A 14,183-nucleotide genomic window follows, 5' to 3' on the forward strand; every position below is an offset into this window, starting at 1 on the left:
CTAGAACAGGCCCTGGGATGTGAAGATGGACAAATACACAGTACAGGAGGGAACACCTCCTCCTGGGGTAGTGGGGAAGATGAGTAGGACAGGAAGCACTCACAGAAAGTTAGCCAGGTCCCAGGCCCATTGCCAGCTTATCTTATTGCCTTCTTACAGGCATTTTGTGAGGGATTCTTATGCCCATTTTACAGATGTGGGAACTGAGACCCAAACTCACAACGATGACATGCCTGTTAACTTAGAACTGTTGTAAGAAGCATATGTCACCCATGAAGGAATGCGAGCCACAGGCTTTTGTGGAATTGATCACAGATCAATCAAGGTTCTCTGGCCCCCCACCAAAGGACTTAAGCTCTAACTAACACATCATGGAGAAGGAAGGGCAGAGGGACTCCGCAGCAGATGGTGGGAGATCTGATTTCTAACCTAAGCTCTTAAGTCTTACCTGAGGGATGTTGGCAAGTCATTTCGCCTCCCTGAACCTGAGGGGATTTAAAGACAGTGAAAGGGAAAGGGCTTGTAGAGAAGAACACCCTAGATTTGCCAGCAATCACTGCTGGGGGCCAGGAGTGAGACCGGTGGGTGTGGGGAAGTGGGCACTTGAATGTTCTACCCTTTTAGACCAGCGCTTCTCGAACTTTCCTGCACAGACGCCTTCCCTACGGATCGTGTTAAAATGAAGCATCTGGGGTGGGCCGAGTTCTCACCTGCCATGCTGGAGACCCGGGTTCGAAGGATTCCCGGTGCCTGCCCATGCATGCAAACAAACAAACATTCCCTAGCCCCTTATGTTAAATACATGGCTCTCCTCACCGCAGCGCCATGATGTAGGTGGTATTACTATCCCATTTTACAGATGAGAAATCTGAGGCCCAGGCCATACAATGTGGGACTGGCCTTGTTCTGCCCTGGCTGGTCCTCTTACTTCAGCCCTGGCTTGGCCAGGGAATGTCTCCCTAAGGTGCCAACCCAGTCTGGAAGAACTGGTCCATTTCTCTGCAATTAGAAGCTGAAGAATAAGTGCAGAGTTGCTCAGGGTAGGCATGGGAGGAATAGGAGCCACAAGTTGGGGCCCTACTTACAGGAAGCAGAATTCTTTTAAAACTTAATTTTGTTTTAAAATCATGGACACACAATAGTAGAGGGGTAGAGGGGGAAATTAAAAAATGCATGCTATAACCAATAGTTAACAGGAAGAAATCAACAGTACCACAGCACTACCAGGGACCACTGATTGGGGAGTGGGGGACAAGTGATAAGGGGTAGTTCTGATTTGGTTGTTGGTGATGCTATGTTTGTCAGTTCTTTGTCGCTCTGGACCAGTGAAAATTCTGTAAAATTGAGAGAGCTGCTGATTGTACAACCAAGTGAGGATACTGTAAGACATTATTTTGTTTCTTTATCCAAAATAAATAAAAGTTTCTTTATTTTGGACATTATCCATGATGCCCAACAGATGGAGGGAGTTAAGGGTGCAATGAGTGAGAAGCAGAACGGTGAGCTGTGATATATTTAAATGATGGGATAGGGTGTGGCCACAAAAAGGAAGGATGTCGAGAGGCACACAACGAACTGAATAAACCTTGGGGACAGTCAGCTTTGCAAAACAAGCCAGAAACAAAAGAACAAGTATGCTAAGGTCTCTTTCAGAAAATACTTATAAGAAAATTGGAGCCTAGATTGTAAGTCCTTATAGCAGCCACAGTTTGCCTGAAGTTACAAATGTTTGTCTAGATTCTGAGATACTGAGCTATATGTGTGTAACTTGGTATTTCCCTGGAACTTTGAGTAACTCTGTGACACCTAAGACCCAGAAATGGAGTGTTACAGCCCTGAGAGATAGCATAGCTATATACAATATTAGTTAAAGTAACCAAAAAAGAGATCAGGCCTCAATTAAGGTAAAAAAACAAAGCCAATCTGGCTGGGTCTAAGGTATATAAGAATACAGGGGAAAAGATGATAATGTAGGTATTGTAGGCCTTCACTTACTATATGAGACTACAGGCAGAAAGGTTGATTATATCTAGAACCTAAATTTTCTGTAACACATAATCTAAATCAACCTGTTTGGATAGCTCATTTAAACAACCCAAACTTCTGGAGTCTTTAAAACAGGAAAGAGGCCTTGTAATTCTGCGTAGCTTAATGTGATACCAGGATACATCTCAGACTATAGTGGGTTGATAACTAAAAAGTATTGGTAGAGTCCCTTGAGGGTCCAAAGGAAAAAATATATATATATGTATAGAGAACTATAAAGCTTTCCCATCTGGTACCCTCTCAACCACTGGGGACGCCCAAGAAATAGGCCAAGCCCATGATTTTGAGGTTTGTCCTAATGAAACTTATTTCTGTATTAAAGAGGCTAAGGCTATAATGAGACCTAAGAGTTGCTTCCAGGAAACTCTTTTGTTGCTCACATGTGGCCTCTCTCTAGGCCCAACTCTGCAAAGAAGATCATTACCCTCCCCCTTATGTGGGATATGACAGTCAGGGGTGAAAATCTCCCTGACAACATAGGGCTTGACTTCCAGGGATGATTCTGGCCCCAGCACCATAGGATTGACAATGCCTTCCTGACCAAAAGAGGGAAAAGAAGTGTAATAAAATAAGGCAACAGTGGCTGAGAGATCAAATAAAATCATGAGGCTATTCTGGAAGCTACTTTTATGCAAGCTTCTGATAGTGCTAATTGCCATGCTTTGCTGAACCCTAACCAACATCACTCCTGTTAACTCTTAAGAATACCTAGGGCTTGAACTGAGACCCTATAAAAGTTTCATGCACTAAGTCTGCTTTCCTGGAACCTATAGTTTCTGGAGGGTTCCCAGGTCAGATAAATCCTGAAACCCAGAGGGACCCAGAGGGACCAGCCTCTCCAGGATTATCAATTAATTACATCCCCCTATTATTTAGTGTTGACATTCCTTCTCAAAATGAAAAAGTTAGAACAGGCATTGTCCAAAGATCCCTATAGATTGGGAAAAGGATCAAAGGAGAAGGAGGAGGTATAACAGAGAAGATAAAATTTAACAAATAAGTATGACTGCTGAATCACTATACTGATATTTCTTCTAGCCTCCAGTGTTTTGGAGCAGCTAAAAGGAAGAATCTGAGATAGCGGAACTGCTGCCCATGACAAACTCTGGATCTGTTCTGTAATTACTTGTTGAAGTGTGCTTTGAAAATTACTGTTTTTTCTTTCTTTGCCTTTGTGGGGACCTTGGGATTGAGCCATTCCCTAAATCTCTGTAAAACTTGAAAGCACACAGCTGCTTGCATGACCTGGGTCATTTAGTGTTTAAGCTGACCTCCTTAAGAAGGAGGAATGTGCAAAGGGTCAATGTATGTATGAGACCAGATGCATAGGATGTTAATCTGTACCCTCCCTCCTTCCTGAAGTGCCTGTGATGTTATCATGTTTGCTGTTATCTACAAAGCAACCTATAATCCTTCTCATGCGCACCAACTATAGTCAATCCTACCCTTGTGTCAGGAGACCTCTCTGCTGTACCCATTTTCTCACACTCTCATACCTGTTGATTCCCACCTAAGTGTGGAGTGTTTTCACCTGAGCTCTGAATCAAATGCCTTCAGAGTAGCGTGATTCCCTGATTAAGCTTCCTTCTTTTCTCCTCTAAGTAAATTCTTAATCGAGTTCATGTCTCAGTCTGTACCTAGCTCCTTCTTTGGTCTCTCTGCTAGAAAGGCCCTTGTGGGATAGGACAGCTTTGTATATACATTATATTTTACAATAACAGACATTAAAAAAAAAAAAGTATGGGCATATACATTCCAGAAAGTTTGGAGAAAAGAGAAAGTAGAGCCTATGAAGCCTACCCTCCCAGGAGCGTAGTGAAAGGAATGACACACAAAGCAACTAAACACAGCCTTTGTCCTGCCGCTTCCTCGCCCTGGGATCTTGGGCAAGTGACAGAGCTTCCCTGAGTCTCCTTTTCCTTATCTGCAAAATGGATTTACTAATAACAGGGCTTATCTCCCAGGAGCTATAAAAATCAAGTGAGTTGGTGCCCTCTGCTGTCCTGGGAACAGAAGGGGAGGCCCCATGTGCCGCTGCCATGGTTGCCGCCGTCGCGGGGTACGCCCTCCAGTAAGTCTTCCTGCTTCCAGAATATTTGAAAGATGCTTCCAAGAAGTTCAAAGTGGCCTTACATTTGTAAAACTGGTTACCCCATGTTCAGGGGAAGGAGCCATTTATTTGTTCAATATGTGTGTGTGGCAGCTGTTTCAAATGTTTTCAAGGGAAAACACCGCTCATGGTTTATATAAATCACTCAGTTCAGTTAGGAGGACATCTCTACTTTGCCACACCAATGGATCCCTTATTACTGGTTCTCCGCTATCTCAGAAAGGCTGATAAAGAAGGAAAGTTTCAGCCATTAGATCAAGTAGTGGTGGATGACATATTTCCAAAGTGTGTCTTGTTGCTGCACTTTCCTGAACTGGAGAAGTTACTTTGCCATGTGACAGAGGAAAAAGAAACAGATGGCAAGAAACATTACAAATACAGCAAAGAGAAGTCATTAAAGTGGCTGGGAAAAAAAAAAAAGGTGATTCAGACTGCAGCAACATTAAAATCTAGTCACCAGTCATTGAGACCAAAGGAAGAAAGTTTTATTATGTCCAGAACCTCGGTTTTCTGTAGCATATAATCTAACTCATGCTGCCTGATACATCATTTAAACAATCCAAACACAGGGAACCCAGAATAAGAATGAGGGCCTTTAATCTTGTATAGCTTAATGTAATGCCTGGATACATCCCAGCGTATATTAAGCAGATAATCAAAAAGTGTTGGCAAATGTTTCTTGAAGATGAATGTATAATGACATAGCTTTTGCAATGTGATTGTGTGATTGTGAAAACCTTGAGTCTGATGCTTCTTTTATCTACCTCATGGACAGATGAGTAAAACATATGGATTAAAAATAAATAAATAATAGGAGGAACAAATATCAAAATAAATTTAGTAGATTGAAATGCTAGTGATCAATGAATGGGAGGGGTAAGGGGTATGGTATGTATGAATTTTTTTTCTGTTTTCTTCTTATTTCTTTCTGACTTGATGCAAATGTTCTAAGAAATGATCATGATGAATATACAACTATGTGATAAAAAAAGAATGTTCATATTGTATGTTGATTGGTTTTATTAATAAAAATTTTTAAAAAGTGTTGGCAAAGCCCCTTGACAGATGGGAGAAAAATAATGGAAATATTAAACTTTATCACTGGGGAAAACCAGATACTGTGCCAAACATTAAGAACACCCAAATCAATAGGCCAAGCCCTTGATCTTGAGGCTTGCTCATATGAAGCTTATGTATGTAACAGAGAAGCTTAGCCTACCTATAACTATGCCTAAAAGTTGCCTCCAGAGGATCTTTTTTGTTGCTCAGATGTGGCCTTTCTCTCTCTAAGTCCAACTCTACAAGTGAACCATTGCCTTCGCCCCTATGTGGGACATGACATCTCAGGATGAAAGTCTTCCTGGCAGCATGGGAGATGATCCCCAGGGATGAGCCTGGCTCTGGCACTGTGGGATCAACAATGTCATCCTGACCAAAAGGGGGAAAAGAAGTGGAACAAATAAGGTTTCAGTGGCTGAGAGAATTCAAATAGAGTTGAGAAGCTACTCTGGAGGTCACTCTTATGCATGCTTTAGTCAGACATTGCTACCTCTCATAGCTTGCTAAACCCCAACCAAAACCATTCCTGCCAATTCTAAAGAATACCTAGGGTACTATATAAGATTCTACAAAGGTTCCATGCACTAGGGTAACTCTCCAAAACCTCCAACCTGCAAATGGGTCCCTGGAACCCATAGGTCCTGAAATGCAGAGAGGCCAGCCATTCCAGAATATCAACTAGTTCCAACCCCCTACCCTATATTAACAACAGCCCCTTCCAATGTGATAAAGTTAGAATGGCCATAGCCCAAAAACCCCTAAAGAGTGGGAGAAAGATCAAAGGTGATGGTGGAGTTATACAGAGGAGGTCAGGCTTAACAAATGAGTATGGGTGCTGAATCATTATACTGATATTTCTTTTCGCCTCCAGTACCTTAGAATAGCTAGAAATAAAAATCTAAAATTATGGAATTGTAACCCATACCAAACTCTGAAATCTGTTCTACCACTAATTGTTGCAATGTACTTTGAAATTTATTGCTGTATATATGTATATATGTTATTTAAAGAGAAGGAGGCGTATAACAGAGAAGATAGGATTTAACAAATGGGCATGACTGCTGAATCATTATATTGATATTTCTGTTGGTCTCCAGTGTCTTGGAGCAGCTCAAAGGAAAAAATGAAAAAAATGTGGAACTGTAACCCATACCAAACTTTAAAATCTGGTCTAAGTGAGTAAAAAGTATTTGCAAAGTCCCCTTTGGGGAATGGTGAGAAAGGGGGAAAATTCAGCTTCCCCAAGTGGAGAATTCTTGATATTCTCACAAGCAGTGAGGACAACCAAAGCAATAGGCTGAGCCCCCAATCTTGGGGTTTGTTCATATGAAACTTAATCCCACAAGGGATAGGTCAAGCCTACTTAAAATTAGGCCTATGAGTCACCCCCAAGAGAACCTCTTTTGTTGCTCAGATGTGGCCTCTCTCTCCAGTCAACACAACAAGCAAACTCATAACCCCCCACCTATCTACGTGGGGCATCACTCCCAGGGGTGTGGACCTTCCTGGCAACATGGGACAGAAATACTAGAATGAGCTGGGACTCAGCATCAAGGGATTGAGAAAACCTTCTCGACCAAAAGGGGGAAGAGCGAAATGAGACAAAAGAAAGTGTCAATGGCTGAGAGATTCCAAACAGAGTCGAGAGGTTATCTTGGAAGTTATTCTTATGCATTAAATAGATATCACCTTGTTAGTGAAGATGTAATGGAGAGGCTGGAGGGAACTGCCTGAAAATGTAGAGCTGTGTTCCAGTAGCCATGTTTCTTTGAAGATGATTGTATAAGGATATCGCTTTCTCAGTGTAACTGGTTGATTGTGAAAACCTTGTGTCTGATGCTTCTTTTATCTACCTTATCCACAGATGAGTAAAACATATGGAATAAAAATACATAATAGGGGGAACAAATGTTAAAATAAATTTAGTAGATTGAAATGCTGGTGATCAATGAAGGGGAGGGGTAAGAGGTATGGTATGTATGAATATTTGTCTTTCTTTTTTCTGAATTGATGCAAATGTTCTAAGAAATGATCATGGTGATGAATATGCAACTATGTGATGATATTGTGAATTACTGATTATACATACAGAACGGAATGATCATCTGTTAAGAATGTTCGTGTTTGTTGTATTTTTTTTAATTAAAAATTAATTTTAAAAAAATCTGGTCTATAACTACTTTTTAAAATGTCCTTGGAAATCTATTGCTTTTTTTTGTATATGTTATATTTCACAATTAAAAAAAAAAGCCAGTCACATCAATGTTGGAGTCTGGGTACAGTCAGCTGCCTTTTTACCTGGTGACCAGGTATCCAGAGATAAGAAAAAGGATTAAATTCATTATGCCCATGGTCTTGTAACCAAGAAATCAGGATTTAAGGGATAATTTTGATTACTGAATCATTATACACACATTTTTTTTTTACTCTCTGGTATATTGGTGCAGACAGAGGGAAATTCCTGAAATCTCTGAATTGTAATACCTGATCTCTGGTAATAATTGTATAGCCCTTTTCTTCTGCCCGTGATTGTAAAAACCTTGTGACTAACCTTCATTTGTACACAGTTATCCAGTTCCTCAACTTTTCGAGTCTTGTAATCTCTAAAGACAGCTCCTAATGTTTATTAATAAAGGGTCTTGGGTCAGCCCAGAGCTAACCCACCCCAAATCTAAAGTTATCTTGATAACCGAGACTGGATCTAACCAAAGTGGGCCTGCCTGACATGCACAGTAGATTAGACTATAATCTACATGTCACCTATACCTCGCTGCCATTTTCTTACATTCCTTTTGTGACTGAGCATGTAATCAATCTGTGCATGCTCAATAATCAGATCACCTCTGATTACATCACCTAGAGCCACTGTGCTCATTATCCTAAACCTTGCCCATCTTTTTCTCTAATAAATCTATCAGAATTACTTGAGTTCGAGGAGACAGATTTTGGGCTGCTAGGCCATCTTATCTCCTACTATGCGCCTAGTAATACACTCTTTTCTATTTTTGAAATCCAGTGTCTCAGGAATTGGTTATTGAGTGTGTTGGGCAAAAGAGTCCACGGCCTTTGTCTGCTAACAGTCTGATATCTGAATATATTTCTAAAGAATTAAGTGATGACTTATCTAAATACTTAAAGCTTCCAGAACCTTTGCTTTCATTGCCAAACCCTCCCTTAAAGAAAATCAAGTTATCAGATGAGCCTGTAGAAGCAAAAGAAGATTACACTAAATTTAACACTAAAGATTTGAAGAAGAAAAGAAAAATAGCAAAATGAGTACAGCTCAGAAGACTTTGGCTAAAGTCGACAAGCATGGAATGAAAAGTATTGACACCTTTTTTGGTGCAAAACTTAAAAAAAATTTTGAAAAGATGTGAAACTTTGAAAATGAAATCTAGCAAAAATTTATTTTTGCATTTTACATGTTCCATTTTCATCCTTCTTCTCTGTCACTGTACTTCCTGACCCTTAATTGCCACCTTTTTGGGGGAAAAAAAAAAAAAAAAGCCTTACAAAGATGCAGCAGGGCAGTTTTCCAATTCACTTCAACATTTCTTTGTATTTGATTTTTGCATTCCTGAACAAAATATGGAAAAGTAATTGTATAACTTAGTGGCTGGTGGCCTTTAGAAACTTGTTTGACACAATGAAAAGTAATCAAGTGAATTGAATTAACATATAGCAGCACAAATTTCCTCAATAAACTGACATGGGACAATACTTCCTATTGTTTTATGCCACTTTGCCACACAGTAGCTGTAACAATACTGTTTTTAATATACTGAGAGAAACCAAATAACGTAGCTCTCAAGTAAACTGTGAACTTTCAAAAGGGTTTAGTCTTTTTTTTTTAATTTTTTTTAAACATAACAACACACAAACACGAACATTCTTACCATATGATCATTCCATTCTTGGTATATAATCAATAACTCACAATATCGTCACCTAGTTAGGCTTTAGTTTTTGGTAAAGCTTTTGTTTTGGTAAAGCTTTTTCTGTTTTTATGAGTATATGTTCTTTGTAGAAAATATAGAAAAGTATAAAAGAAAAATTGTAATCACCCAACTTTTCATTACCTAGAAATAATGGTACATTTTCTTAGAATACTAATTTATTTATTTATTTACACAGACAGGCACAGAATACTAATTTTTAAAAAGGAATATTATCAGTAACTTTATAATTATATTATATATAGTTATATATAATATATATAGTACAACATTATTTTGTGAGCATTTCCCCAGGCTACTTAGTATTCTTCCTAAAATGCATTTTTAATAGTAGTATAATTTTCCATTATTTGGATATTTCATTACTTGATAACCATGCCCCAATTTTGAACATTTAGATTATTTCCAAATATTCATGATTATAAATAATGTTGTGAAGAGTCAAATTATACATAAATATTTGTCCACATCTTTTATTGTTTCCTTAGAATGCATTTTTAGGTGTGGGCCCGCTTGGGTCAAAAATATGAAGTTTTTCCAACTTTTGGTAATATATTTCACAGAAAGTCTTTAGAATATCACATTCTAACAAATAGAGTGTGTTCTTATTCAGTGTTACTTTGTTAGCTTTGTTATATTATATTTGCCACATAAATAGGAAAAAAGGCAAAAAAAAAAATCAAATGAGTTCTTTTAGTCTTTGATTTTTCAAATGAGGTTTAAAAGGACCAGAGGATGCCAAGCACCTAGACCCAAGCCTGTTCTACCTCAAGTGCTCAATAAATAAATATTAACTTTTCTTAAGTATTTTCCTTGGATTATTTTTTTACATACATTATTTTATAAACAGAGTGGAGTTGTACAGTTTGGGTTCAAATCCAGACTCAGACACTTACTAGCCGTGCAACCCCAGGCTAGTTGCTTACCTACTTGAAGACTCAGTTTTCTTTGTCTGTAAAATGGGGATAGTAATCTTTATTCACAAGGCTGTTGTGGGGCATTTATGTTAAAGTACTGTATGCAGAAATTCTGGTAGTGCTTGGCACATAATAACTACTTAATGAATATTACTTATTGTTTTCTATTTTGCTATGTTATCTTGACACTTTTCCGCCAGGTAGTTATACCATAATCTATTCAGTTATTCCACTAATGGAAACAGCTTTTCATCATTTTAAACAATGCTGTATTGAACATCTTTGGGCATTTGGCAAGGGGGAGCAGGGATCTTTTTAACCATTAAGACTTTGGGTTGGGGCTGCCCATTGGCATTTGGGTTTCTAAGGAAACATATTTAAAGGTGAAAGAATGAGGAGGTTGGAAGATTCTTTCCATCATTCCCAAGTCCTCAATCTCTAGCAGTGCCTGGAGTGCCCCAGAGGGGAGCTGGGCTATCTGTCCCCCGAGTAGAAGGAGGACTGCTGCTCTCAGCCTTCTCTGGAGCTGGTTGCCCTCACAGGGAATGACACACTCCTCTCAGGGCTTGTCCTAGAGGTCCCTTCCACCTTTTAAGTCACAGCTTTTGGGTCTGAGTCCTTCCCAGGCACTTCAACCTGGATTTCTGTCCCTGAGGATGCCCAGCCCATGTCCGCAGAGGGCTTTGCCAAAGGCTCCCAGCTGTTCTTGGGTAGTGCCTGAAAAAGTGGACTGACCACAGCAGCGCCTAAGGGCCACTGGCTCTTTGGACTCCAGGCTGAGCTCTGCGGGATCAAGCAGCGAGAACAGCCTCCAGCAAGTCCTTTTCTCATTCTGGGCTTCACTTTCTGCAGCTGGTCTTTGGATCATCTCGTGGATCCCATTTAAAGGACCTCAGAAAAGGGCAACCTAGAATCTTAAGGAAAACCACAGGTCCAGCCCTCCTGCTGACTCTTCTCCAAGTGCATGGAAATCTAACAGATGCCTCGAGCTGGACATGTCCCCAACTGAACTGCTGGTCTCTTCCTCCAGCATCTGTTTCCCCCATCTCAGCAAATACAACCCCAGACTAAAAACCTTGGAATCTCCCCTGATTCCTTTTTCTCTCTCACCCACGATCTGTCAGCAAATCTTGCTCAGAATCAGATATTCCCCCCTCACCCACCCTCTACCACCCCAGGCTGAGCCTCCATCCTCTCACTGCATTATTAAGTGATGCAACAAAAAACTGGTTTTGCTGCTTATCCATGAGGGTCATCAGTTGTCCCAGCTGCCCAGAACCTAGGGGGTACCTGGGGCACGGGACCTACCATGCTAAGATCAGGAATAGTTGGGCACCCTATCTGTATTCCATTACAGTCTAAGGATCCCTTCAAACATAAGTAAATCAGATCACATCACTCCTCTTCCTAAAACCGGGTAACAACCTTGCACTGCACTCTGAGTGAAAGTCTGAGTCCTTAAAATTGTCTAAGTGTCCCCACCTCCCAATTATCCTGCTGAGCTTACCTCCACCCGTACACCCTCTGCCCACTCTGCTGCAGCTTCTTTGCTATTCCTACACACATCACCCACGCACCTACCTCAAGGCCAGTGTAATTTCTGTCCTCTCTTACTGGAACGTTCTTATCTGGATGCCCATGTGACTCTCTCCCTTACCACTTCAGGCCTCTACTCAAATGTCACTTTGTTAGAAAACTCTTCTCTGGCCACCCCATAAATACCCATTCCCCCCTTACTTTATGCCTCTTGGCATACTATATATTTTTCTTGTTTACGTGGGGTTTATGATTGTTTCTCCCCAAGGGAAGGAATATTTCATGAGGACAAGAACTTCGTTTGTTTCCTTAGCTGTCATATCCCTGGTCCCTAGAATAGTGCTTGGTTTATAGTAAACTCTCAGCCAATTTTGTAGAATGGGTTTATGAATCTTTCCTGCCACCTTTTTCCTCTATCAAACGAGTGGCTCTTATATACTCAGACCTCTTTGCAAAGTCAGTGTCCTTCCCCTGGCCAGCTGGCACCCCACTTGGACTCTCCAGGCTCAAAGAGCACCAACCAAATCCCCACTGACTCTCTGTAACCTGCCTGCCTGTTCTAGCTCGCTGCCTTGCTATTCCTAGCAATGCTCTCGGCAAACTCAGTCTCCGGCAGTCCGGATCCCGAGTTCACAGTACAAAACAACAACATCACAGGCGTTCCCAGTGCCGTACCTGGCTCAGCCCTGGCCACTCTCCAGTGCGCCAGGAAAATCAGCAATTCAAGCAGCCTCATCCTCGGGGCTCACCTCCACGAGACAGCCGCCGCAGGATTCCCCAAGAACTGCTGTCCCGGCTTCCTAATTGTTAGCACCCACGTGCCTAAGCAGAACTTCCCGTCCTGTTACGGAGTTTATCCAGGTGCCATTTTCTCTTTTGCCCAGCAGGGTGTGAGCTGGGTTGGTTGAAGATGCATCAGCTGGGGCAGAAGACAGGCCTCTGGACTCAAGTAAAAAGCAGCACCTGTTCTGCAGGTTCCTTGGAACATTTCAATCCCAGCCAGCAACTGTAATCTCCAGGAAACTTTCCCAACCTCAGTCATAAGAGGCAAATATCATCCACTTTCAGAGTTTTTACATTGCCCCACCCCAGCAGAACAAACTATATACAATGGCTTAGCTTTGTCTTCAAAGGAACTTAACTGCTAGTCGGAGATCAAGATGCTTGAGCACTTGTAAAAAAAAAAAAAGGCTTGAATGCAAACAAATGGGAGAGTAAGTCATCCATTCATTCAGGCAGGGAGCCAGACCCCAAGGAGATGGTGGGGACCAAGGGCAGGCACTGCCCTGGAAAGGCTTGGCAGAGGGAAAGGGACACCACTGGATTGCAATTCGGTGAGTTAGGTGAGTTGAAAAATCCACAGGTGAGATCTAAGTCTAACCAAAAGGTTTAACACACGGAGGAAACCAAGATGGCTTCCAGGAGGAGGTAACACGGGCTTAATCGTGCGTTAAATTTTTACTACTGAAATTGTTGAACATAATCAGAAATAGAGAAAACACAGAAGCAGAGAGACTAATGTAAAGAAACCCCAGGGGTTTGCCCCTATGAAACGTATTCCTGCAAAGGATAGGATAAGCCTACTTAAAATTAGGCATAAGAGTCAGCCCCAGAGACCCTCTTTTATTGCTCAAATGTGGCCTCTTTCTCTAAGCCAACTCAGCAGGATATGACTCCTAGGGGTGAAAAATCTCCCTGGCAACATGGGACATAGATCCGGGGATGAGCCGGGACCCAGCTTCAAGGAATTGCGAAAGCCTTCCTGACAAAAGGGGGAGGAGAGAAATGAGACAAAATAAAGTTTCAGTGGCTGAGAGTTTTCAGAGTCAAGAGGTTATCCTGGAGGTTATTCTTATGCATTATATAGATAGTCTTTTTTAATTTAGTATTGGAGTGGCTAAAAGAAAGTACCTGAAATTATTGAGCTAGGTCCCAGTAGCCCTGATTCTTGAAGACGATTGTATAAAGATATAACTTTTACAATGTGACTGTGTGATTGTGAAAACTTTGTGTCTGATGCTCCTTTTATCCAGAGTATGGACAGATGAGTAAAAACTATGGATAAATAAATAAATAAATAATATGGGGGACAAAGGGTAAAATAAATTGGGTAGATGGAAATACTAGTGGTCAATGAAAGGAAGTGGTAAGGCATATGGCATGTATGAGTTTTCTCTTTTTTCTTTCTTTTGCTGGAGACATGCAAATGTTAAAAAAAAAAAGTGATCATGGTGATGAATACACAACTATGTGATGATATTGTGAGCCATTGATTGTAACCATGTCAAAAATGCATGTATGTCAAGAATGCTTGTACATCTGTTCATCATTTATAATAAAAATGTTGAAAAAAATAAATTGAGTAGATGGAAATACTAGTGGTCAATGAAAAGGAAGGGTAAGGTGTATGGTATGTATGATTTTTTCTTTTTATTTCTTTTTCTGTAGTGATGTAAATATTCTAAAATATAATCATGGTGATGAATGCACAACTATGTGATACTGTGAGCTACTGATTGTACACAATGTATAGACTGTATATGTGTGAAGACTTCTCAA

The 14,183-nt window shown here is 40.6% G+C and overlaps 1 protein-coding gene and 1 pseudogene across 1 annotated transcript in view; one reads left to right on the forward strand and one right to left on the reverse strand.

Moving 5' to 3' along the window:
- SMPDL3B (sphingomyelin phosphodiesterase acid like 3B) overlaps positions 1–12,602 on the reverse strand; it is a 33,152-nt gene extending 20,550 nt beyond the window's left edge. Inside the window, exon 1 of the mRNA XM_077137521.1 lies at positions 12,300–12,602. Coding sequence (XP_076993636.1) covers positions 12,300–12,360 — 61 coding nt within the window. The 5' untranslated portion in view covers positions 12,361–12,602. The remainder of the gene's footprint in view (positions 1–12,299) is intronic.
- On the forward strand, positions 1,481–8,592 carry LOC143654946 (ribonuclease H2 subunit B-like; annotated as a pseudogene).
- Positions 12,603–14,183: the final 1,581 nt, after the last annotated feature.

Source organism: Tamandua tetradactyla, chromosome 2 (genome assembly GCF_023851605.1).
Source record: "Tamandua tetradactyla isolate mTamTet1 chromosome 2, mTamTet1.pri, whole genome shotgun sequence".
In the NCBI taxonomy this organism is placed as follows: domain Eukaryota; kingdom Metazoa; phylum Chordata; class Mammalia; order Pilosa; family Myrmecophagidae; genus Tamandua; species Tamandua tetradactyla.